The sequence below is a fragment of the Rhamphochromis longiceps genome, linkage group LG8 (assembly GCF_057381845.1).
Source record: "Rhamphochromis longiceps isolate RC_006_pf linkage group LG8, R_longiceps_female_GT1.1, whole genome shotgun sequence".
NCBI lineage: Eukaryota > Metazoa > Chordata > Actinopteri > Cichliformes > Cichlidae > Rhamphochromis > Rhamphochromis longiceps.
In genome coordinates, this window is record NC_140564.1 from 1,992,188 (window position 1) to 2,017,621 (window position 25,434).

General features: G+C 45.0%; 1 protein-coding gene across 1 annotated transcript; it reads right to left on the reverse strand.

The window, feature by feature from the left end:
• Positions 1–737: 737 nt before the first annotated feature.
• On the reverse strand, positions 738–25,434 carry naglu (N-acetylglucosaminidase, alpha). Its single transcript, XM_085415437.1, has 6 exons — positions 24,908–25,434; positions 7,480–7,627; positions 7,046–7,192; positions 6,831–6,916; positions 4,232–4,488; positions 738–4,032 (listed from the first exon to the last, which is right to left on the reverse strand). Exons 1-6 carry the CDS (start codon positions 25,318–25,320, stop codon positions 2,828–2,830), a joined length of 2,256 nt encoding a protein of 751 aa, XP_085271563.1. The 5' UTR covers positions 25,321–25,434; the 3' UTR covers positions 738–2,827.

Genomic DNA, 25,434 nt, shown 5'->3' on the forward strand with positions numbered 1-25,434 from the left:
CGGCCGCTTGCATGTTCTGCAAAAAAATGTGCTTTGTCGTGTATCTGACGGACAAACACCAAACCAGTTCCACATCACGGAAGTTGCACCATTTTTACAAACCAATTCTGGTTCATCTGTTTCACTCAACAATCGGCCATGTGCGTATGAAAACAAAGGCATTGCGCATGCGCGTTTTACTCCCATTCTATCGCGATATTTCATTTTCCTATCGTTGCCTAACATTATACCGGTATTACCGTGAACGGTATAATATGGCCCAGCCCTACTGGCAGCATTAAAACAATTTCCCTTGGGATAAATAAAGTATTATCAATCAGTCATACCTGGTCTTCGCCTTCGATGCCTGTCCCCTGGACCAGCGCAGACATGCTTGTCTACACCGGCTCTCTCTCACCTTTACCCGCCCCTGTTGCTTGTCTTGTGTTTCTGTGGTGTATTGACAGTCATGTGCTTTTTGTGCTGGGGTGTTTTTTCTGTTCTCCCAGTACGAGCTTAGTCTGAGTGTAGTTTTTTTCTCCTCCTCTCACCTCATGTTATGTATTTTCGTTGTTGTTTCCCTATCAGCCTACTTCTCTGACATATCTTTCCTTTTTTTTTTTTTTTGCCTGTCCTGTTTGGCTCTTTTGCATCAGAATTCTTGTCTAAAGGCAAAGAAAGATGCCCAACGGATTTACTTTACCAAATTGACCATCCCAGCCTTGCTGTAATGGTCCATTTGATTCACCTTTTATTGTTTATTTTATTTTCACTTACTGAATACGGGACAGACTTGACTGGGGGAAAGAAGGGGAGAAAGAAAGAGGGAAAGAGAAACAGCTGAGAAGAGGGACGGGGGAGAAGGGCAAAAGACAAAAACCAACAGAATGAGCAGAAAAAAAGAAAGAAAGAAAAAAGCATATATCAATCACCTGGATCACCTGCTGAGAAAGAAAAAAGAAAACAAGCAGAAGAGAACAAGAGTAATAGAATAAACAACATCACAATGATATATGGGAATATGACAGTAAATACTAAATGTTAAACATTATTGTGCAGCACATAAGATCAACAGAACACAGTGTGCTTTGAGGTAGGAGCCAAAAAGGGTGTAGTTTGTGATCACCCGTGTGTACACCTGTGAGCATGGACGCGCTTGACATGTCTTTCCCAAGTGATGTTTGTGTAAAGTTTGGTCAGAGGGTTCGTCTGTATGTGCGCATGCACCATTTAGCGTGCTGCCTGCTGTAACCCATAATTTACTTCGGGATTTCTGATCCTGGTCCTGAAAATCAGGCAGCAGTGGCCCCTGAAGGCGACATCCTCGTCAAGCCTCGAGGATACTGTGGCAGGGACCTCAGGGAGGGCTCCAGTACTCGGGATTCTCTGTCCATTATCTGGGAGAACCCCACCTGGTCTGACGCCATGCCTGGGGAGCCAGCTGGGGGCTGTCCTGGGGACCGGTGAGAGTCACTGCACATTTCAGAGATATTTAAAAGATGCCTTCATTAATGAGAAATGTTATAAATGGTTTCATGCAGCTCCTGAAATACACACAAAGTATTTTTCAGTCGGGGTTAAATTTTTAACTTATGCTCCATTTTAAATGCTTTCTCCACCAGCTTTTTTAATGGTCATAAAGGCAGTGTACCGTGCCCAAGCTTGCAGCTCACGTCCTGCTACTTTGTGCTGGACTGTTTCTGGGGCACCTTTGCACAGGCCGAGTCCTGTGATCTACGCTTCGAGGGGTCAGTTCTGATCAACATCTTCAATGTGATGAACACAACTGTTTTTCTGAAAAAGTAACCGATTCCTTTGACATGTCGAAGTCTGACAGGTGTTTATTTTGATATAAAAATATATATTTTTTAATCAGAATAATCATTCAGACAAGAATACATGAGCTTGTCAGCTTTATCGTTCATTGCTAAATACAAATTCATCTGTTTGGAAGACCTTTGTGGATTATTACTACGTTTAACTGAACATGTTAGCAGGAGCTCTAAATACAGGAGGTGGTTGTTAAACAGCGTCTGAAGCACCCAAACAGTTCTATAAGTAGGACGCTGGCCTTCTTCTTCTGTCTCTACTTAATGTCAGTTCTATAAAACATATTCCTGTCGCTCATGTCGTTTAGAAAAAGCAAGAAAAAAAAAAATCACAATATCCAAATTAACTTCAGACTAATGCATAACAGAGTCAGTTTCTAAAAACAGCATATTATTCACTTAAAGTTTAACATGTCCAATATTCAGATTTGCTTTCTGTGCGACTAAAGATGGAGATCAGACTCGTGTCTGCGTTACAGTTGAAACTATAACTACACATTATTGTGTGTTAAATGTGCTTCTACTTCCTTGCTAGATTTTCCCACTAACAGTAGCGGGACACTGAAGTGCGCATTTCAGGCACACAGCAGGTTATGCATGCAGACTGGATTGGACAGATCCAGACTTTCTACAATTGAAGCGCAGATTGGAGATTCCTGTCAGTCTTCTCGTATTAATCTGAAATGGTGAATATGTGAAACATTTTCCTTACGATGTGTTCAGTCTAAAACAGTACCACAGAGTTTGTAGAACACCTCAAACAGTCGAGAAGAGATCTGATACTTCCTCCTCTGATACGGAGCATTATTGGGAATGTGATCAATCTGAGCATAACGTGAAAATAATCTTCCAAGAACAGACAAAACCACCCGTTGCTGATTTCAGTAAGTGTGCAAAAAACAGATTGTTCCTGTAAACCCAAGCAGTTTGTTCAGGGACAGCCGAGGACGACTGAAAGTGGACAAACACATTCTTCAAGCTGTTACTTGCAAGTTTTTCAAAAATGTTCTCTCTGCTCACTATAGTCTGTTTAGGGCCTGTGGAAAGTACTTGAGGAAGATCCTATAAGCGATCTCGTACGTGTCTCCCTGAGGTTTGGTCGGGTACTTTCTGCCGTTGTAAATGAATCCTTTTTCTATTTGGAATACCGCCTGGTTGAAGGCAGCCTGCTTGAAGGGTTGTCCGCTGTTCAGGCATTCCACCAACGTTTGGACAAACAGGCCCCATCGCTGGGCATAGTAGTCCTCAATGAGCCCCCCCCACTCTTTGCTGGCATAGTCCAGGATCTCACCACTGGGACCCCAGAGAGTGATCTGGTTTCTGGCATTCATGTCATAGAGCTGCGCCTCCTTGTCATCCACGGCGAGGGACCGAGCTCGCTCCAGCCACGTCCCCAACAGGAAGTTTCGGTTGCTACTCAGCAATCGATTGAGCTCCGGCAAGAGGTCATAGACTAGCACACCACCTGCAGTCAGCAACTCTGACAGGTTTTGCTTCTTGAAAGCATCTGCAATATCTCGATAAAAGGACGTAGTCAGTACTTGTAGCACCTCCCGTGTCACATCCACAAGATCGTACCTGAATGTCTCTTTGGACATAAGAGAAGGAGCTGCATCCATGATGAGTTTCCAAGCTTTGTACAAGTCAGCGGGGTCATACCAAAGCCCAGTGTTCATGTGAAAGGATGGTCTGCGGACCAGTGGGCTGTGGTTGTGGTTTCGGTAGTGTGGGTCACTGCAGTTGTAAATGCTGGCAAATAAGAGCCTCCATGCAGCAGTCAGGCTCTCTTGTGTATTGCCATAGCGACGTATGGCATAGAGCGACACCCACTTGGCCAAGTTGACTGGCTCCTTGCGCCAAGCCAGCTCACTCATCAGTTCATACGTCACAGGATTCTGCTCAATGCCTTCTGGTGTCATGCCTATGCCTACTAAGGTGGAGTTTGGGAAATGCAAGGCTTTAAAAGGGCCTGAATTGATGCTCTCAACTGTACCAAACAGCCCACTGTTGCCCCCAAAGTTCTGCAACATACACCAAATGAAGGGCTGCCCATAGAAAGACTCTGTGTAGGAGAAGATTGGCTCGGTCTCTGCAAACAGGTCCAGCACAATCATCCGTCCAAGGGGCACTCCGTGTAGTAGGGCCTGAATCTGGGCTGGTTTCCAGAACGCTGCATCGCTGAAGAACAGCCAACCTTGCATCAGCCAGACTGCCTGGGGATCAACTGGAGAGAAAAACATTTGGATAAGGGCCAGACAATAGACCAGCTCTTGAACATGGCTCAAAATCAGCAGGGAGCTTTAGCAAACTGTCTGTGCAAGAAAATTGTACAACAGGTCATCTGTGGGGCAACAAACTAGGGCAAATTATTGTACTTGGACCCAGAAATTGTCACGGTTCAGGCAGCTGATTCAAACACTCACCTGCTGTCATTGAGGCAAAGACTGAGCGACTGACTGCAGACAGGTAGGCGGGGTCAGAGGAGGGTGGAGTCATTTCATTGAAGGTGTCTGTGCTGTAAATGTGATCCGTCCCAAATTGCTTCAGCACTTGGGACAGATACAGGGAACCAATGTGATGGAAAAGGGGGTCTTGTGGATCTAAGACAAGCGAACATGAGTAGCTGCAGTTGAAATGAGACCATGGCCCCAGTCTGGTTACTCTGGCCTCTGGATACAGCCTGAAACACAAGCAAGCAGCAGCAATACTAACTCTCTAGTCACAGAGTGGTTACATGAAATACGTTTGACGGACACAGAGATGCAGTTTGCTGCTACAGGACAAACTAACAAACCAATTCAAACAACTCTGACTACCAGGAAAAAGTGATTAAAGCGTTTCTTTTTTTAAATTCTAAAACAGAGATAAACAAGACAAACACAGTGCAGATGAAAATAAATGGAAAAAAGGCAGCTTCATCAGTAAAGGCAAGCATGTTATAAGAATGCCTGAGCTTTCTTATATCTACATCTCGGGCAGCTAGATTTGACATATTTCTGTATCATTTTTGAATAATACAGATTGTGCTGGGACAAACTACAGATCCAACATGGATCCAGATGGCATGATTTGGGAAATCAGATCTACTGCGACTCCATTTTGGATCCATCGTGCTGTGTAAGTGGACTAACCCAGGCACACATTCATGATCTGTTATGGAGCCTACCGTACTGTGTGGTAGGTCTGGTTCTTTTTATCAGTGGAAAATATCCAGAGTTTCAGAATTGTTGCCTCTTTTGATGAAATGTAATTATTTAATTCCAACATGAAATGCTCAAAAACAGACGAGAAACCTTCTTTATAAGAGACGGTGGTATAGTGTGTTTAAAACAGGCTAGCTGAGATGAACATGAGAGTTCATTAAATGCTACGCCTAATATTCCTAACTTTACTAGTGACAAACACATTTGGCAAGGTGTGATCGTGGCTCAAGAGTTGGGAGTTCATCTTGTAATTGAAAGGTTGCCGGTTCGAGCGCTGGCTCCGACAGTCTCGGTCGTTGTGTCCTTGGACAATACAGCCGTTGTCTACTGGTGGTGGTCAGAGGGCCCGGTGGCGCCAGTGTCCAGCAGCCTCGCCTCTGTCAGTGCGCCCCAGGGTGGCTGTGGCTACATGTAGCTGCCATCACCAGTGTGTGAATGGGTGGATGTGTAAAGCGCTTTGGGGTCCACAGGGACTAAGCAAAGCGCTATACAGACCATTTCATTTTAACGAAGGTAAATGGTCTGGTACTTGTAGCGCCTTTCTACTGAACTTGAGCACTCAAAGAACTTTTTGCTCCCCTCTGGTCACAAATACCTTCACCCAGTGTTTTTATCTGTAGTTAACCTCTATCTAACACTCACACAGACACGTCACGATTCAGCATCTCACCCAAGAATTATTTGGCACAGGAGGAGCCTGAGATCGAACCACCAACCTGTGGATTAGTATATGACCCGCTCTACCACCTGGGCCATAGTCACCCAGGTGGCGACCTGTTAGTAACTTTTACTGCAATGATCAATGTCTGCTGGGTTTTGGTGCCAAATGACTGTCTCGGGATATTTGCATAACATGATTTCATTGGCTAGCAGTTGCATTTGTGTGTCTGAATAAAAACACGTGTGCTCTGATTGGCTGGCACTTCCAAAGTTAAACAGCATGAGCAAAGCGGACCAACGGATCCATAGTTCAGTTTGGCAGCTCGTGACGTCACTCCAACCAAAGCGAATGAGAAGCGAGCGTGTCAAAGCCTGAAACGCATCCATGTGAATCCTGCCCCACAACATCCTCAGAGCTTTCTCAGCCTCAGGTCGAGATCACTGTGTTTCCTTACATGTGGCATTACCAGCATGCGTATGGTGGTAAGCACAAAACTGATGGCTGCGCATGTTAGATAAACGCGATGTATGTTGCATGTGTACTTGTTTCTTTCACAAGGTAAGAATAAGACTCAGTGACGGTGTAACAGAGAAACAAAGATCAGTTTGTCAGAAGGACAGTAACAGCAAACACGGACTAGATTTAACTACATTCAAGTAAAATTAGTGATGCTTGGTCTTCTTGATAATATTTCACTACATGTCAGGAGGTACTGGCCATTTTCTTCACAGTCTATTTTTATCCACTTTTTATATTTATTGACTTTACAGCATTTGTACTTCAAATCACAATTAACCCCAGAAAATCTATTATTTTGAGCCTCAACAATGCTGTTTATGTGGCAAAGTAACAGTAACATCATGAACACACAGGCAGACTGCATTGCTCATTAAATTAACTGGTCAAGTTGATAGTTAGTAGTTGCAGAACGTCTCACTCCTATCAACACTTTTCATGTTAACTTGCCCCACACTCTAGTCCCAGTGCTGTAACGGCAGATAATCATCACACATCTGTAAGAAAAATAAATACCCGCAGCCAATCAGACTGGTTCTTGTAATTATTAATGGTAGCACTGGTTTGGCTGTAAGTACCTATAAGACTAAGTTTGCTGTGGCACAGAGCAGAAAATGATGTTGAGACATAAAGAAGAGTGACCTGAGGACTCCCTTGGGGATGTTTCCAGAGAAGGCCGGCAGCACGGGGATCATGCCAAAGGATCTCATCCGCTCTAAAATCTTAAACTGGAAAAAGTGAGGAAAAAGTGATGTGAGATGATTGAGTCCACAGCAGCGTCTCAGCGTACATTCAACTTGGTTTAAACACAAATGGTTTTGGTCCATTGACATGTTGCTGTGTTGAGGTTTGATTACTTGAAGGTAGAGCTGGTTCACGTGCCAGGACTGCGGCAGAGGTCCACCAAACTTGAACAAGTTTGCCATACGGTTCCAGGCAAGGAACGCCGGACCGGAGAAGAACTCTTCTATCTCTGACTGGTTTAACCCGAGAGCACGGTAAACCTAAAAACAACAAGAGCAGCTTCTAAACACTCACAGTCAGCATTTTGTATCTAGTCCCAACTTATTTCAGTGTTAAGCAAAGTTTCCTAGACGTCTTATGTACTGGCTTCTGGCTGAGCCTGTTCTCCTCCAACTTTAACTTCTTCCCCGTACTGCTCAGAGAATTATGCCAACCAGCTGTTAAACACACTACAGAACTGAAGTACAAAAGCTGATCTAGTCCTGATTCATATCATTGCAAGAGCTGAAGAGAAAAAAAACATAGCTGAACTTTCAGACTTCCTCACCTCCTGCCACAGGGCTTCTTGGCCAGTGAAAGCCAGCGGCAGATTGATTCCATTCAGTGCCATCCAATCAATCTCTCTCTCCCATCTCGGCCAGTCCCACCACACGGAGGAATAACTAAAGGTGCAGACGTTCTGATAGTACCGGAATCTAGATACAAATACACAAATATGTGGCTTAGAAATGCATTTTATTTAATACAGAAATATAATACAAATGTAGTATAATGGTGTGATTATAGCACGGTGGTTAGCACTGTTGCCTCACAGCAAGAAGGTCCTGAGTTCAATTCCACCATCAGGCCGGGTCTTTCCGTGTGGAGTTTGCGTGGGTTCTTCCCGGGTACTCCGGCTTCCTCCCACCGTCCAAAGACATGCAGTTTGTGGGGATAGGTTGGTGAAAAATCTAAATAGGTGTGAATGGCTGTCTGTCCCTGTGTGTTGGCCCTGCGACAGACTGCCAACCTGTCTCGCCCTACGACAGCTGGGATAGGATCCTGAAAACGATAAGTGGAAGCTTGATGTGATGGATGGTGTGATTGATAGTTTGCAGTGTTATTGCTGTATTAGAACAGGTTCTTTTCCCAATAACCTGTAAAGCCAAACTATTCTGCTTGATAAATGTGATCGCTGAGCTCTATATCATGTTTTAAAGACATGATGATAAAAACAGTTTGTGTTAATCAGTTAAACTGTAATACTATTTATGTGTCCTCAAAATATACTCTAAATCACACAGCCCTGCCCCTCCTTCACTCTGCAGCTCTCCTCACATTCAAAGTTCTCCAGCAGAATGAAGGGAGGCACCAAAGTCTGAAGGTGTGCATCAACTTAACACTGCAAGTGCATTGTTGTAGTGGTTGACAATGCTGATTTGTTGAAAAAAAACACCTGGAGAAAGAGGTGGCTGCAAACTGTTGTGTTTCTGTGACTGCCTGGCTGTCCTAGGAGGAGGGATTTGGAGGTATCCAGGTAACCTCAGGGTTAAAACTGGGTAATACAGCCTAATAGGCTAGAGCCTATCACCTACAGTGGGGCAAAAAAGTATTTAGTCAGCCACCGATTGTGCAAGTTCCCCCACCTAAAATGATGACAGAGGTCAGTAATTTGCACCAGAGGTACACTTCAACTGTGAGAGACAGAATGTGAAAACAAAAATCCATGAATCTGTAACGCAATCTGTACTTACGCCAAACCTTTAATGTGTGGAAATCAGGACTGTTGACCTTGGGCAGTTCACTAGGTGTCAGTGTCATCAATTTCACCCCGATGTTTAACCCAGAATCACAGTTTCTCTAAAAATAGGTTACAAGAAATCAAATGTATCCCAAATACCTGTATCCTGTCAGAAGCTAGTTTCGTAAAGGAGATTGGTAGTAGCTGCTCCACCACAGGAACAATAAGGCTTCCAGCACACAATGGACACCACACTTACTTAGCATAAACACATTTATTTGACACAATTTTAAATAATAAACCCCCTTTTTTTTGTAGTGTCTTTCCACTCAGTGTCATAAGAAAAATAAAATAAATAAATAAATAAAATCAAATATGTATCCTTTAAGGTCCTTTGGCCAAAAAAAAAAAAAAAAAATCACCTGAGCTCAGGGAAAAATAAAGCGCATCGTTGGGGCCCTTTGAATTGTTCCTACCGCTCTGTTGGAACGGTGTAGCATCCAATAATAGCATCCAGCAAGCAGCAACGACCATCTATTTGCCAGGACGGTTCGGCAGAGTCATCAGATGAGGACTTCCACAAGGCAGTTCATCCAGTAGGATCCAGGGCACCAAAAGGGCAAACAAACCAGCCTACACACTAGTGTGCAGAAGAATTAACTGAAATGTTCATAAGTCTCAGTACCACTGACTCAGTGTCCATGTCACTAACGGCTTATTTAACAGACTTACCATTATAATAATACAGGTTTGTCAAAATACAACATAACAGAACATAAATGCAGTTAACAATGCTTATCAATGCTGTTCTCTTAGGCATAACATAATAACACTGTAACTGACCTCGTGTCGGCCGCCATTTCAGGACATTAGCTAGGCTCACTTAACGGCTAGCTTGCTAACAGTCAGCCAATAACACACGTTATACAATATTTAGCCTCTTTCTTAACAACATGACAGCAGTAGATTTGATACCTCACTGCAATATAATAAGGCACAAAACATTTCATACGAACATGAGCTGCACGCTAACTCACCAGAGGAGTTCGTGTAATGGCGAATGCTGTCGGACTCAGCTCCGCTTCACGTTTGTAACCGCTACAAGACTTTTTCCTAACAACATATTAAATCATTAGCTTCACATATAAAGGTTTTTAAAACTATTTACAGCAACTCAAATGTCTACTGTACCCGAATTTCCAGCTCGTAGAGGGCACGAGAGCAGCATGCGCCTCATCGGATGAACGGAAGGAAAAACTCTGTAGCTGGACTAGAGAGTGGCTATGCGCACGGCACAGTGGTGCGTTCAGTGACCACAAATAATCAGAAATCCCATATTCAACCAATGATCTGGGTTACACTCTCCCCCTCTAAAGTGCATGAGTCTCTGCATGCACACTTGACTTAACAGGTGTGTGAAGGAAAGTGCTCTGAGAGAATACAATTGCGAAACTCTGACAAAAAGGAACTGAGAGCCAAAATTAAAGGCTCACCTAACTCATCATAAGTTAGTTTACGAGGTTGGCGTCTCTCTCTCCCAGAACGCCGCAACTCTACTGTCTCTGGCTCTAAACTCCGCTCAGCAGTGTCGCTGCTTTCTTGATTCATTTCAACAGGTTCTGTTTGTTCAGGAATGTCAATAACAACCCAACCTGGACCTTCATCAGATGGAATGGGAGATGTGGTCACCTCATTGCTTTCTGAGTGTAACAAAGGCTCTGTCAGGAATCGCTGTGCGGCAGACAGGAGTTGGACCCAAAATGCAGGACTCACAGACTCGGGGAGGTGAACTCAAAACACAGCTTTATTTGCTGGGAGAACAAACATACAAACTAGACTAAACTGGGAAACCATAAACTAAGAACTCACAGGGAGACACAGGGAGATCCACACACAGCATGAGGGACGACGTCACGCTGAACAGAGGGAGACGCAGACAGAAATACACAGAGGGTAAACGAGGAAAGTGGGAACACACGGGGAACACAGGTGACACTGATAATCATAACGAGACAGGGCGGGGTGAACTGAACATGACATGTACGGGCGTGAGAGTCACAAAGTAAACAGGAAGTGCACAGAGGTTCAGACAGGAGGAGAGAGAGCACGGGGAAAACACAGACATAACGGGCTGGGGAAACATGAAACAACCACAAAGGGAGACGAGGGCTCATAAATACACAGAGGGCACACAGGGGGGAGAGAGAGAGCACGGGGAGAACTTGGACATAATGGGCAGGGGAAACATGGAATAAAACATAAGGAGAGACGAGGGCTCACAGATACACAGAGGGGCACACAGGGGGTAAAAGCCATGAAGGGAAAACACTTAGGGAACAACACAACAGGGCAACTCAGAAAACATGGCCTAAATAAGGAACAAAATACAAACATACAAGAAAACTAAGAACACTGGGCCAACATGGCCCAGGACCATGACAGGCTCAGGTTCAGAAACATGACTGGGTGTTTCTCGTGCGTGTGACTCATCTTGTGGCTCTGCACGGGGCAAACTAGAATGCACATCCCCAGTGGACAGCTGAGGTGTGATAACCTGCCTTTCAGTCTGGATAAAAGGACCTCTGGTTATTATTTCTGGAACCGCAAAAGCTGGACACACTTCGTCCTCATCACTGTATACCTCATCTTCCTGACCATCAGGGTCATCAGAAGATTGTACTTCTCTTTCGGCTTTGTTTCTCAGTTTCTTCCCTTTAGAGGACCCATGAGATCTGCTCCCTGCTATTTCTTCCACAGGTAAGAACCCACACGGTAGAAGGAGATCCCTGTGTAAGGTGCGTTTTGGTCCGTCTCCCAACTCGGGTTCCACAACATAGACAGGGCCATCATTGATTCGTTTAACCACAACATGTACTTTCTGTTCCCACCTGTCTGAGATTTTGTGTTTACCTCTGACACTCATGTTTCTAACCAAAACCCTGTCACCTGCACAGAGCTCGGCCACTCTAATCCTCTTGTCAAACCTAAATTTATTCCTTTCTCCGATCTTCTGGGAGTTTTTTGCAGCTAGGGTGTAGCTCTCCTCCAGACGTTGACGAAGGTTGTTCACATACTCTGAATGAGACTTATGGTTGGCATTTTCAGGTTGGATACCTAAGACTAAATCAATGGGTAGTCGGGGTTGTCTGCCAAACATCAGTTCATAAGGAGAGAAACCAGTTGTGTCGTTCCTCGTGCAGTTATACGCATGAACTAAGGGTTTAACAAAGTCCCTCCAGTGAGATTTGTCTTCCTCTTCCAACGTACCCAACATATCAAGAAGCGTCCGGTTAAACCTTTCCACCGGGTTTCCGCGAGGATGATAAGGTGTAGTGCGGATTTTGTCTGCTCCTATCAACGCACATAGCTCTTTGATTGTGTGAGATTCAAAGTCTCTACCCTGATCACTGAGTAGACGACTGGGAAACCCATAATGAACTATGAAGTTCTCCCACAGAGCTTTTGCAATGGTCCTGGACTTCTGATCTTTAGTTGGCACTGCCACAGCAAACTTTGTAAAATGGTCAGTGATAACTAATATGTTCCGGGTGTCTCTGTTGTCTGGCTCAACTGACAAATAGTCCATACAGACGAGTTCAAGCGGGTAAGTTGCTATAATATTTTCAAGAGGCGCTGCCTTCTGAGGCACTGCTTTCCTCCTGACACAGCGTGGACACTGTCTGCACTTCTCTTCTACAGACTTTGTCATCATTGGCCAATAGAATCTGGAACGGGCAAGATGCAGTGCTCGTTCAAAACCAAGATGACCAACTTCATCATGCACTCCACGCAACGCTTTCCCTCTGAACTGTTCAGGTAGGACTAACTGCCATACAGTGTTGTCTCTATTTGTCCATTTCCTGTACAATACTCCATCTCTCATTTCGAGTCTTCTCCACTCCTTGAGAAGGAGCCTAACATCAGGAGCTTCAAGGTTTTTTTCTCTGAAGCTGGGCTTTTGAGCTCTTTCAACGAAGGTAATGACACGTGAGACAACCGGGTCATCCCTCTGAGCTTTATACCAGTCAGAGCTTGTCATAGATGGTAATGTGTCTTCTCCAAATACATCCGCAACTGTTGAGGGATCAACAGCAAGAGACTCTACAGCCAAGGGTTGTTCTAGATTTGAACAGTGCTCGATCTTTGACACCACAAGATGGCGTTGACATAAGGCAGATACCACCTCGTGACTCATCTCGTTGCTCACCTCTAGAAGACGGTTTTTCATGTCATCAACTCTCTCCCTTTCTTTGATGAAATCCTCATCTTCAAAAGGAGGAGCTTGTGGTCGTCGGGACAGCCCATCTGCATCGCGATTGGCATGACCGGCCCTGTACTTAACGGTGAACTGATAAGTAGACAGCGCAGCTAACCAGCGATGACCAGCAGCATCTAACTTTGCAGATGTCAGTACATACGTGAGAGGATTGTTATCCGTCACAATGGTGAAGTTAGCGCCATAAAGGTAGCTGTTAAACTTCTCACAAACTGCCCACTTCAAAGCTAGAAATTCAAGTTTGTGAGTGGGATAGTTTCTCTCACTTTTGGAAAGTCCCCTGCTTGCATAAGCCACAGCTCTCAGCTTCCCGTCCTGCTCTTGGTAGAGCGCTGCACCCAAGCCTTCACGACTGGCATCAGTGTGCAGGACATATGGTAGCTGTGGGTTGGCAAAAGCAAGGACAGGTGCCGATGTCAATCTCTCAATCAAAGTCTTAAACGCATTTTCACATTCAGGTGTCCACTCCTCTCCAAAAGGTAAGTTAATGTTTTATGGTTGTCTGAAATGTTCTCCAAGATACACTTTACCCCTCTTTTTGGGTGAGTAGTAACCAGCCGTGAGACTATTTAAAGGCTTTGCGATCTTTGAGTATCCATCAATGAATCTCCGGTAATAACCGGCAAAGCCTAGGAAACATTTTAACTCTCTCTTGTTTGTAGGACGAGGCCATGTTTTCAAAGCTGAGATCTTATCAGGATCTGTGTGAACTCCTTGGGCATCAACCACATGGCCAAGGTACTTCACCGAGGGCCTAAAGAAATGACATTTTTCTGGGGACAGCTTCAACCCAAAGTCCCTCAACCGGTTCAGCACCCTCATGAGTCTCACCTCATGTTCCTCCAGGGTGTCTGAAAACACAATCAGATCATCCAAAAACACAAGTACCTCACTCAAGTTCAAACCCCCAACACACTTCTCCATCAGTCGTTGAAACGTACTTGGGGCATTTGTAACGCCCTGAGGCAGGCGATTAAACTCGTAAAACCCAAGAGGACAGACAAAAGCAGTTTTAGCTTTATCTTCCTCGGCCATCTCAACCTGATAATAGCCTGATTTGAGGTCCATGACCGAGAACCACTTGGCACCACTAAGGGCCGTGAAGGTCTCCTCAATGTTTGGGAGGGCATAAGCATCCCTAATGGTCCGTGCGTTCAACTTGCGGTAATCAACGCACAACCTGATTGAACCATCCTTTTTACGCACAACTACTATTGGAGATGCGTAGGGGCTCTCTGACTCCCTAATAACCCCTGCATTAAGCAGTTCTTTGAGGTGTTGCTTGACAGCTTCTCTGTCACTTGGGTGGATGGGCCTCGACCGTTCCTTAAACGGCGTGTCATCGTTCAGCCGAATGTGGTGTTTTACCACAGTGGTGTGACCATAAGACAGATCATCAACCGCAAACACTTCTGAAATAGACTTGAGCTTGGTGGTGATGCGCTCTTTCCATTCTTCAGAGATGGGTGACTCATCAAGATTAAACTTAAGCTTCTCTCCATCAAACTTGTCATGAGAAGAAGCATTTGAAACAGGCACCAGGGGTGAAATGTGCTGGGTTACACATACCTGGGCAACTGTACTTCCTGGTTGCAATACAATACTATGCCCACTCAAGTTCTGCAAGACGACTGGAACCTTACTCTTAGCTTTGTAAGGGATGTCTATCAAAGCAGTTTCAAGAAATAAACCACCAGGTAACTTGTCGTGTTCATTTGGTTCAAGGACGAAACTTACGTTAGGAGTGTTCTTTCTCAGCCTAACATCGCCCATTAAACAGCACTTGTGGTTGGCAGGGATGGTGACTGGTACTTTCCCGTGCAACCTCACTGGGTGTATGTGGCAATCATCCATTTGTTTAGCCAAGTGCTGGAGAACCAGTGCTACATCTCTGGAACACAGTCTGTGAAGGAAATCTGGACCGTCACGTTCAGATAACTTATCATGGAGTCTTAACAGTGCATTGGTACCAATCAAAACTGGTATTCTCCTGTTAAAATGGCACTCAGGCACAACAAGAGCCAAAACAACCAACTCTTCCTCTTTGCCTGTAATGTTGTGAGGAAAAGTGATGTGGGTCTCAACATAACCAAGGTAGGGAACGTGCTGTCCACCTGCACCCTCAATCTCAAGCAATGCTTGAATGGGCTGAATGGGGAGATGTGCCAGCTTATCCTTGTGAAATGATTCGGAGATTGTAGTGACTTGTGAACCACTATCCATGATAGAGTTGCATTGCACACCCTCAACCAAAACAGAAGCTGAACAACGAGGACCTATCAGACCGGGTGGCAAGCGGGATTGGGAACTGAAATCTTGAACCGTTGTCTGGGTCTTTATTTTGCTCTGAACATCAATTCTTTGGTCACTTGAGGCGGGACTAATGCTGGTCTCAGCTCCTGGACGTCCCACAGCAGGAGCCGCTACAAGTTTAAAGCAAAAGGCTCAGTAACCTGTTGGGCTTGGAACCTTCCTTGCTTTTCCTTTAACTCAGCATTCTTCTGGCGGACTAGTGCCTGGTTGGGTTCATTTGGGCATCGAGCGGCAATGTGGTTATCTTCACCACATCTAAAGCAGAACCATGCTTTTGGCATAGAGGGAACCTTAACTGGTCTCCTGGCGCTGCTATTTCTTGCCGTAAGGAAGTCTTTGCCACTATTATTCTCTTTAGGACATTTTTGGTTCTGAGTGAGCTCTCTGAGTTGTTTAGACAACTCATCTATTTTGCTTTCAAGTTTAACAGTTTCTTCTTGCCTCTGTTTTAACGCTGCACTAAGCTCACTGTCAAAAGGAGAATTCTTGGACCTTTGACTCAGTTTCTCTACCTGCTTTGAAAGCTCATCCATTCTCCTCTCAAGCTTAGATGCTTCGCTGCGCTTTGCAGTCTGTGTCGGAACGGGCTCATCATCATAGGAGGGTACATCAAAAATGGAGTGGGCATGTACAGCTGCTTTTGTAGCACCCAGATGTTTTTTCATCCTGTCTAGCTTTGCAGATCTACGACCTTCCTCGGTCCTCAACATAAGGAGTAGATCTGGGAATGTTGGTGGACTGTTCTTTTTGTTTTCTAGTTGGAGAGCTATAATGAGACTCTGGTCCCAGCAGCCTCTAATAAACTGTCTGAGTAGGTGTTCGCTCAAAGTTTCGACAGAGACTCCCCCTCTAGAAATAGCTCGAGTAAGGAGGCTATGGAGTCTGTTCAAATATGCTGAGGGCTTTTCTCCGCTATTCTGGTTGGAGCTGAGAAAGGTTGTAAATAACTCTTCTCCGTCCTCTACAACACTGAAAGCGGAATCGAGCTGCCTAACATAAGCCCTGGGTGGTGAGCTCACACCAAGCAACTTAACAACATCGGCTGCTGGACTTAGCAAACTTTCAAGTATTTTCCTAACCTTTTGCACATCACTAAGAGAGCAATCACTGACAAGAAGGTCCACTTGTGTGGGCCATGTTTCATAGTCTACCTCACCATTGGGCCTAGGAGCACGGCCAGAAAAGGTGCGCAGTCTGGTTTGTGTAGACCACGGGGCTGTTGAGTCATTTCTGAAAACGTGCTCAACAACAACTTTTTGAATCTGAGGTGGGTTAAGGAGACTGTGGTCGATATTAACAGGGTTCACCACAGCACTATCAGGTGCATTGTGGGTCTGTATGTAGTGATTAGGTTCATCATGATCACTAACTACAGTGTCATGGAGGGATGTGTCCCCATCCTGAGCTGTGTGTGGCTGTGTGTCAGGAATCTCAGAGTTATGTCGAACTTCTTTGACCTCACTCTGAATAACACTCAAGAAACCTGCTTTACCACTATCTCCAACAGCCTTCAGTTCTTCTAAATATCTACGAGCTAACTCCTTGCCTACCTCTTCCTGAGCAACATCTCGAATGGTTTTGACAGACCAACCGATAGCAGAATCCTTGGGGCTCGGCAAGTCACCTAAGATCTGAGGGTTGATCTTGGAAATGGCTTGATCGGACAAATATTCTATCAGGACTCTACCCTCTGGCTGGTTTGATTCATCTGGAATTCGAACTATCCGAGAAACTTTACCATTTACTGAAAAAACACTAGCAATGTCATCATCTGTGTAAATCCCTTCAACGCCAGTCACAAAAAGTGAGCACTGGCCATCTACATCAAAACGTCTGCAAAGATCCATGTCCAACACGATAGGGTCAAGGAAAAATGAAAAGGTAGGTGTTGTGAGCTGGAAAGTCAAGGTGCTACTTTTCACCAATCTCCTGGCTGGCTCGCCACTTGTAACGCAATCTGTACTTACGCCAAACCTTTAATGCGTGGAAATCAGGACTGTTGACCTTGGGCAGTTCACTAGGTGTCAGTGTCATCAATTTCACCCCGATGTTTAACCCAGAATCACAGTTTCTCTAAAAATAGGTTACAAGAAATCAAATGTATCCCAAATACCTGTATCCTGTCAGAAGCTAGTTTCGTAAAGGAGATTGGTAGTAGCTGCTCCACCACAGGAACAATAAGGCTTCCAGCACACAATGGACACCACACTTACTTAGCATAAACACATTTATTTGACACAATTTTAAATAATAAACCCCCTTTTTTTTGTAGTGTCTTTCCACTCAGTGTCATAAGAAAAATAAAATAAATAAAATCAAATATGTATCCTTTAAGGTCCTTTGGCCAAAATAAAAAAAATCACCTGAGCTCAGGGAAAAATAAAGCGCATCGTTGGGGCCCTTTGAATTGTTCCTACCGCTCTGTTGGAACGGTGTAGCATCCAATAATAGCATCCAGCAAGCAGCAACGACCATCTATTTGCCAGGACGGTTCGGCAGAGTCATCAGATGAGGACTTCCACAAGGCAGTTCATCCAGTAGGATCCAGGGCACCAAAAGGGCAAACAAACCAGCCTACACACTAGTGTGCAGAAGAATTAACTGAAATGTTCATAAGTCTCAGTACCACTGACTCAGTGTCCATGTCACTAACGGCTTATTTAACAGACTTACCATTATAATAATACAGGTTTGTCAAAATACAACATAACAGAACATAAATGCAGTTAACAATGCTTATCAATGCTGTTCTCTTAGGCATAACATAATAACACTGTAACTGACCTCGTGTCGGCCGCCATTTCAGGACATTAGCTAGGCTCACTTAACGGCTAGCTTGCTAACAGTCAGCCAATAACACACGTTATACAATATTTAGCCTCTTTCTTAACAACATGACAGCAGTAGATTTGATACCTCACTGCAATATAATAAGGCACAAAACATTTCATACGAACATGAGCTGCACGCTAACTCACCAGAGGAGTTCGTGTAATGGCGAATGCTGTCGGACTCAGCTCCGCTTCACGTTTGTAACCGCTACAAGACTTTTTCCTAACAACATATTAAATCATTAGCTTCACATATAAAGGTTTTTAAAACTATTTACAGCAACTCAAATGTCTACTGTACCCGAATTTCCAGCTCGTAGAGGGCACGAGAGCAGCATGCGCCTCATCGGATGAACGGAAGGAAAAACTCTGTAGCTGGACTAGAGAGTGGCTATGCGCACGGCACAGTGGTGCGTTCAGTGACCACAAATAATCAGAAATCCCAACTCAACCAATGATCTGGGTTACAAATCCACATGGTAGGATTTGTAAAGAATTTATTTGTAAATCAGGGTGGAAAATAAGTATTTGGTCAATAACAAAAATACAACTCAATACTTTGTAACATAACCTTTGTTGGCAATAACAGAGGTCAAACGTTTACTATAGGTCTTTACCAGGTTTGCACACACAGTAGCTGGTATTTTGGCCCATTCCTCCATGCAGATCTTCTCGAGAGCAGTGATGTTTTGGGGCTGTCGCCGAGCAACACGGACTTTCAACTCCCGCCACAGATTTTCTATGGGTTTGAGGTCTGGAGACTGGCTAGGCCACTCCAGGACTTTCAAATGCTTCTTACGGAGCCACTCCTTTGTTGCCCGGGCGGTGTGTTTTGGATCATTGTCATGTTGGAAGACCCAGCCTCGTTTCATCTTCAAAGTTCTCACTGATGGAAGGAGGTTTTGGCTCAAAATCTGGCACTGCGGGATTTGATTCCCTGCCGTTGTAGTGTGTTACTGATGGTGACCTTTGTTACTTTGGTCCCAGCTCTCTGCAGGTCATTCACCAGGTCCCCCCGTGTGGTTCTGGGATCTTTGCTCACCGTTCTCATGATCATTTTGACCCCACGGGATGAGATCTTGCGTGGAGCCCCAGATCGAGGGAGATTATCAGTGGTCTTGTATGTCTTCCATTTTCTGATGATTGCTCCCACAGTTGATTTTTTCACACCAAGCTGCTTGCCTATTGTAGATTCACTCTTCCCAGTCTGGTGCAGGTCTACAATACTTTTCCTGGTGTCCTTCGAAAGCTCTTTGGTCTTGGCCATGGCGGAGTTTGGAGTCTGACTGTTTGAGGCTGTGGACAGGTGTCTTTTATACAGATGATGAGTTCAAACAGGTGCCATTCATACAGGTAACGAGTGGGGGACAGAAAAGCTTCTTACAGAAGACGTTACAGGTCTGTGAGAGCCAGAGATTTTCCTTGTTTGAGGTGACCAAATACTTATTTTCCACCCTGATTTACGAATAAATTCTTTACAAATCCTACCATGTGGATTCATGGATTTTTTTTCACATTCTGTCTCTCACAGTTGAAGTGTACCTCTGGTGCAAATTACTGACCTCTGTCATCATTTTAGGTGGGGGAACTTGCACAATCGGTGGCTGACTAAATACTTTTTTGCCCCACTGTATTAGAGTGAGAGGCAGGGTCGCACCCTGGACAGGTCACCAGTCTGTCACTGTCTTGAACAACAGTTAACACCTTTGAGTACAAAGTTGTTCCTTGAGTCCATACAGTCCAGACCTAATCAGCATCGTTCACTGTCATTCCTTCAGCTGTCCTGTTTGTGAGCGGTTGGATTCAAAGCCACTCATGAAGTACAGAGTTACAACACCAACATATAAACTTTTCATATAATTCAATTTTATTTACAGGGCACCAAAATCACAACACGGTGCTTAAATATAGCACTGAAGTTTAAACAGGAACAGTCAAAAAGAAAAACACATAAATAAAGCTACAACACTTCAACTGTTCCAGTGAAGTGAGAGTGGAGGCCTGGGTGTAGACACTCCCTGTATGATGCTGAAGGATTACACACTGCTCCCCACAACTATGTTACAGACATGAGCAAAACAAACTGAACCACACATGCTGCCGATGGTTCAGCCCAGCCACTCTGCACATGACATAGCTGCAGTGAGCTGATCCGGGTCTAATGCACAACAGACAACTGAAAGGAGAGTCCTTTAAAGGGCCTGGCGGCAGTACAAGTGCTCAGAGAAAACAATGACAAATGTGTGACAACGCTCCATTTCTCATGCACCCGGGTTTGTTCAGGCTGAGACGGTACCCCGGCATCGTCCTGTGTGTAGTTTGAACCTGTCACAAAAGCACTCGATGTGCAATTGTTCTTAGGTGACGGAGAACTATAAGAACAATCGACTGTCGTGATGCCATCGGGGGCTGTGACTGCAACAGGTCCACTCTGTGGAGAGCAGTTCCCATGAACGACTGAGAGGAGCTGGTGAACATCCAATGTAACGGGTGTGAAGTGGATTTGGTGGGAAAACATTTTTCTTAGTTATGTACATGTGAACTGTAATTTCATCTGACAGCAGGACTGGGATGCTCTGTAACATCACCAGTGGTGAACCTCCCAACCAGCTGTCTGTGACTACATGGAGCTTAAACCTGAACGGGAAAATGTGACATGACATGTTTGAGGATTTTTGTTTGTTTTTTTAATCCAAGTCTAAAATATATAGTGAATTAAAAATGTAAAAACTCCAGTAAAGTAAAAAGTGGACAATGGCTGTGTCAACAACAAATAAAGAACTGACAGACTGAGATTTGTTTACCTTCCTGTTACATGTTAATGGAGCTGTGACACTATGAGTGCAGCGGCCTAAAACCTCTGTCCCCCTCTGTAGGGACCAGGGCCCGTATCCCTAAAGAATCTTTGTGCAAAAAGTGGCTCCTAGCGGCCAAATTCTAAGAAAATTCTCAGAGTCATGACGTTTTCTTAGAATTTCCCCTAAAAGTGACACGACAATCCCAGTTAATATAAAAGCTATTCCTCAAGATTCCTAGCGCTTAAAAGGGCTCCTAAGGCGAGATCTGCTAAGAGCAGGGAAGAGGACTTTTAGTGGCTTAGGAGTTCCCCTAAGCAGCTGCACAAAATGGCCAACAGAAGAGGCAGGAGAGATGTCCTGCAAACACTGGATGACAGGGAATTATTGAGATGCTACAGATTGGATCGTGCAGGAATCATGTTTGTGGTGGATCTCCTTAGAGATGCAATTACTTCACCAACTCGACGCCACAACGCTATTACACCGGAGACGAAAGTAATCACAACCCCGAGGTATTTGGCAACCGGGAAAATGCAACAATGCAGCAGTGATGACTTGGGTCTGCAATCACAGACATTGCTAAAAGCTGAGCCATGTTACCCTCGTTAAGACCACACTGGACTTGTAACGTTGTGATTTCTACTTCATTAAGGACAGCCTCTTGAGATAGGCCATCTTGTTTTCAACGGGGTCCATATGGGAGTGAAAGTACAAAATATGCCAGCTAGGATATTAATATGAGCAAATAAGACACGAATCATTATTTGAACAGGGTGTAATGAGTTTAAGTTTTCACATATTTTAGATTCTAATGGCTATAACCCCTACAGCTTACTATTCATTTTCCAGATATTTTCTTGAATGTGAAATATTATTTACAATTACAGTCAGCATAAGATTAGAGTATATAATATGTTTATTGATTTGAGGGTACATCCTTTGCTCATTATCACCAAAAGCTCATTTCCATCAAACTTGTAGGATCAACCAATCACGGCTTTTGAAATGATGACTCATACCTAGCAACGGGGTCAACCACACCTCCTCACTAAGATAGGATTTTCCATCCATTCCTTGCTCAGAGTTCACTGAAAATGTTCTGGAATCACTTCTAAGCTAAAACTCCTGGCAAGGAATTTTTAGGTTAAGTTAGGAGCTCTCTGAGAGGATTCTCAGAATCTTTAGGGATACGGGCCCTGGCCATTATTTTGGGAAAACTAAAAATATTTAAGTCACGTAGCCAATGACCTGTGAATGAAATAATGTTTTATAGCTTCTTATACTCTCTCTATACTCTCACTATAAGGCTTTCAGGAGCAAAGTGAAGGAGGAGATGAAAGCAGCACAGAGGGAGGTGAAACGCTGCCTGAGGGAAGCAAAGGACACCTACAGGAGGAAGGTGGAGCAGAAGTTGGAGAGGAACAATATGAGGGAGGTCTGGAATGGTGTGAAAACCATCACAGGCCACAACACCAAGAAAAGCACAGTGGGGGGGACTGTGGAGAAGGCAAACGAACTCAACAACTTCTTCAACAGGTTTGACCAGCCCACAACCCCCCCACCCTCACCCTCACCCTCACCTTCACTACAAAGTCCTCTCCCCACTCTCCTGCCTCCCTCGCTTCCCCCCCTTCCTGACACCATGACACCCCCCTCCTCCAATCCCTCTCTCAGCAGCAAGACATCTCCCCCCCTCCCAAACATCTCCCAGTGTCACAGTGGATCAGGTCAGGAGGCAACTGAGGAAGCTTCGCCCCAGAAAGGCAGCAGGCCCAGACAAGGTGTGTCCTAGGATGCTTAAGGCGTGTGCTGCTGAACTTGGGAAGCCGCTACAACGAGTCTTCAACCTCAGTCTGCGACTGGGGAGAGTGCCCACCCTATGGAAGACATCCTGCATCGTCCCGGTCCCTAAAAAGAACCGGCCCAATGAGCTGAATGACTTCCGACCGGTGGCACTGACGTCACATCTTATGAAGACTCTAGAGCGGCTCTTCCTCAACCTCCTCCGACCACAGGTACAACATGCCCAGGACCCACTACAGTTTGCATACAAGGCGGGTGTCGGAGTGGAGGATGCCATCCTGTACCTCCTACACAGAGCCCACTCACACCTGGATGGGGGAAAAGGCACGGTCAGGATCCTGTTTCTTGACTTTTCCAGTGCCTTTAATACCATCCGGCCCTGTATGCTTCAGGAAAAACTGAACAGGATGGAGGTGGACCCCTGCCTGGTGGCCTGGATCTCCGACTACCTCACCGACAGACCACAGTACGTCAGGCTGAAGGACATCACGTCTGACACTGTGGTCAGCAGCACAGGAGCACCACAGGGAACTGTGCTGTCCCCTCTTCTCTTCACCCTGTACACCTCTGACTTCTGCTACAACTCTGAATTATGCCATATTCAGAAGTTTGCAGACGACACAGCCATCATGGGCTGTATCTGGGATGATCAGGAAGAGGAGTACAGAAGTCTGGTGAGGAACTTTGTCGCATGGAGTCACACAAACCACCTGCAACTCAACACCTCAAAGACAAAGGAACTGGTTGTGGACTTCGGGAGGTCCAGAGAAGGTCCACTACCGGTTCAGATAGAGGGGGAGGAGGTGGAGGTGGTCAACAAGTACAAGTACCTCGGGCTGTGGGTGGACAATAAACTGGACTGGTCATGCAACACAGAGCACCTGTATAAAAAAGCCCAAAGCCGACTGTACTTCCTCAGGAGGCTGAGGTCTTTTAACATCTGCAGGAAGCTCCTGAGGATGTTTTACCAGTCGGTGGTTGCTGGAGTACTTTTCTATGCTGTGGTGTGCTGGGGGAGCAGCACAGCAAAGAAGGACTCATCCAGGCTGGAGAAACTGATCAGGAGGGCTAGCTCTGTGGTCGGCATGAAGCTGGACACTCTGGTGACAGTGGCAGAGAAAAGGACATTAAAGAAACTGATGGACATTATGAACAATGCTGGGCATCCTCTGCACACGGCCATTAACAACCAGAAGAGTCTGTTCAGTGACAGGTTGCTTCTCCCCAAGACAAGAACTAACAGACTTAAAAACTCCTTTGTCCCACACGCCATCAGACTGTTTAACTCCTCTCTGGAGGGGAGAGGGAGGGGAGACAGGAGGACAAAGGAGGGGGGAACAACTAAGCTGTAGTGCCTCTTCACCTCACTGTACAATACCTTGTGCAATACTTTTTGTAAATAGTCAACAGTGCAATAGACTCAATACTTGAAATGTGCAATTCACTTGTATTTTTATTTTTTATTCCTATTTATTCTATTTATCCCCTTTGTATATTTTATTTATATTTGTCTCTGTAATAATATATATATATATATATATATATATATATATATATATATATATGTGTGTGTGTGTGTGTGTGTGTGTGTGTGTGTGTGTATATATATATATCAATTCTGTAACTGTAACTTCGGTCGTTGCTGTGCTTTTTGGAAGTCGAATTTCCCAGAGGAACCCACCCGAGGGATTAATAAAGTTCTATCTTATCTTATCTCTTATCTTATACTCACAAAACACACACTTCTAGGAGTGAGACAAACATTTCACCTTTAAAATAAGAATTCTTTTAAAATGCATGTTTTTTTTTGTTGCGGTTTCTTTGTTTTCCTTTTGTTTTGTTTGTTTGTCTCTTTTTTTTCTATGTGGTTGTATTTTTTTTTTGTACCACGTTCAAAATAAAGATTCAATTCATGTAGCAGATGTTGCCCACACTTCAAGTTCTGGGGGTCTAAACGCATTACAGCTGATCCGATGTCTGTGTGGGGAAAGCACACACACTTTCTTTCCTCCTGTTGTTTGCTGTGTGTGAGGTCAGGAAGTGTCAGTTTGTTGTCTCTGACATGAAAATGAAACGTGAGCTGCTCACAGTTTGGACACACGGTCTAACCAGGTGAGACAGTCACAGAGGGCTTTGACACCAACCTTTGTAAGGACTTGGCGCATTAAACGGGTCCCTCGCAGGTCTCTTGTAAGCCTGCAGAAACCTTTGTGAGGACGGTGCGGGTCACTGACCTGTGCGGGGTGCTGATGCGCAGGACGCCGGTGAGCTTTGGCAAAGGTCTGGGCAGATCCAGCTGACTCCCGGACCAGGAAACGTGGCAGTTGCAAAAATACTTCAAATAATTATAAATCCCGGAGGCCACGGCCACCCCGGTGCTGCCTGTGGCGACGACCTTGTTGTTTTTGGTGGACCTGAGCTCGCACACGTCCAGGCTGTCGTTGGAGAGGCTCCCGTTGATCGACACGATGAACTCGGCCGATCTGTTCCCCAGCAGCCGCCTCAGCAGCTCGGTCACCGCTCTGCCCTGCGCTCGGTCGCTGGCTCTCGGTCTGATGTGGTCCAGAGAAGGAAACCTGCAGCGTGCGCTCACACACAGGCTCCAGACGAGCAACAGAGCCAAGCAGCAGCCGCTTCCGCCTGACATTTTGAGCCCTGTCCACGGGAGACACTTTCCCACCGTTGCATAAGTTTAAAAACGAGTTTATTTGTCTATTTGCGGAGAACCCGGAAGCGTCGCTTTACCAAAAGCCTGCTGGCC

What these genes read in the sequence shown, in the direction of transcription:
- naglu (XM_085415437.1), bottom strand. Translation starts at nt 25,320, where the DNA reads ATGTCAGGCGGAAGCGGCTGCTGCTTGGCTCTGTTGCTCGTCTGGAGC. An exon ending in CGCATCAGCACCCCGCACAG is followed by an intron (nt 7,628 to 24,907) that starts GTCAGTGACCCG and finishes ATTTGTATCTAG; the next exon opens with ATTCCGGTACTATCAGAACG. An exon ending in AAGAAGCCCTGTGGCAGGAG is followed by an intron (nt 7,193 to 7,479) that starts GTGAGGAAGTCT and finishes TGTTGTTTTTAG; the next exon opens with GTTTACCGTGCTCTCGGGTT.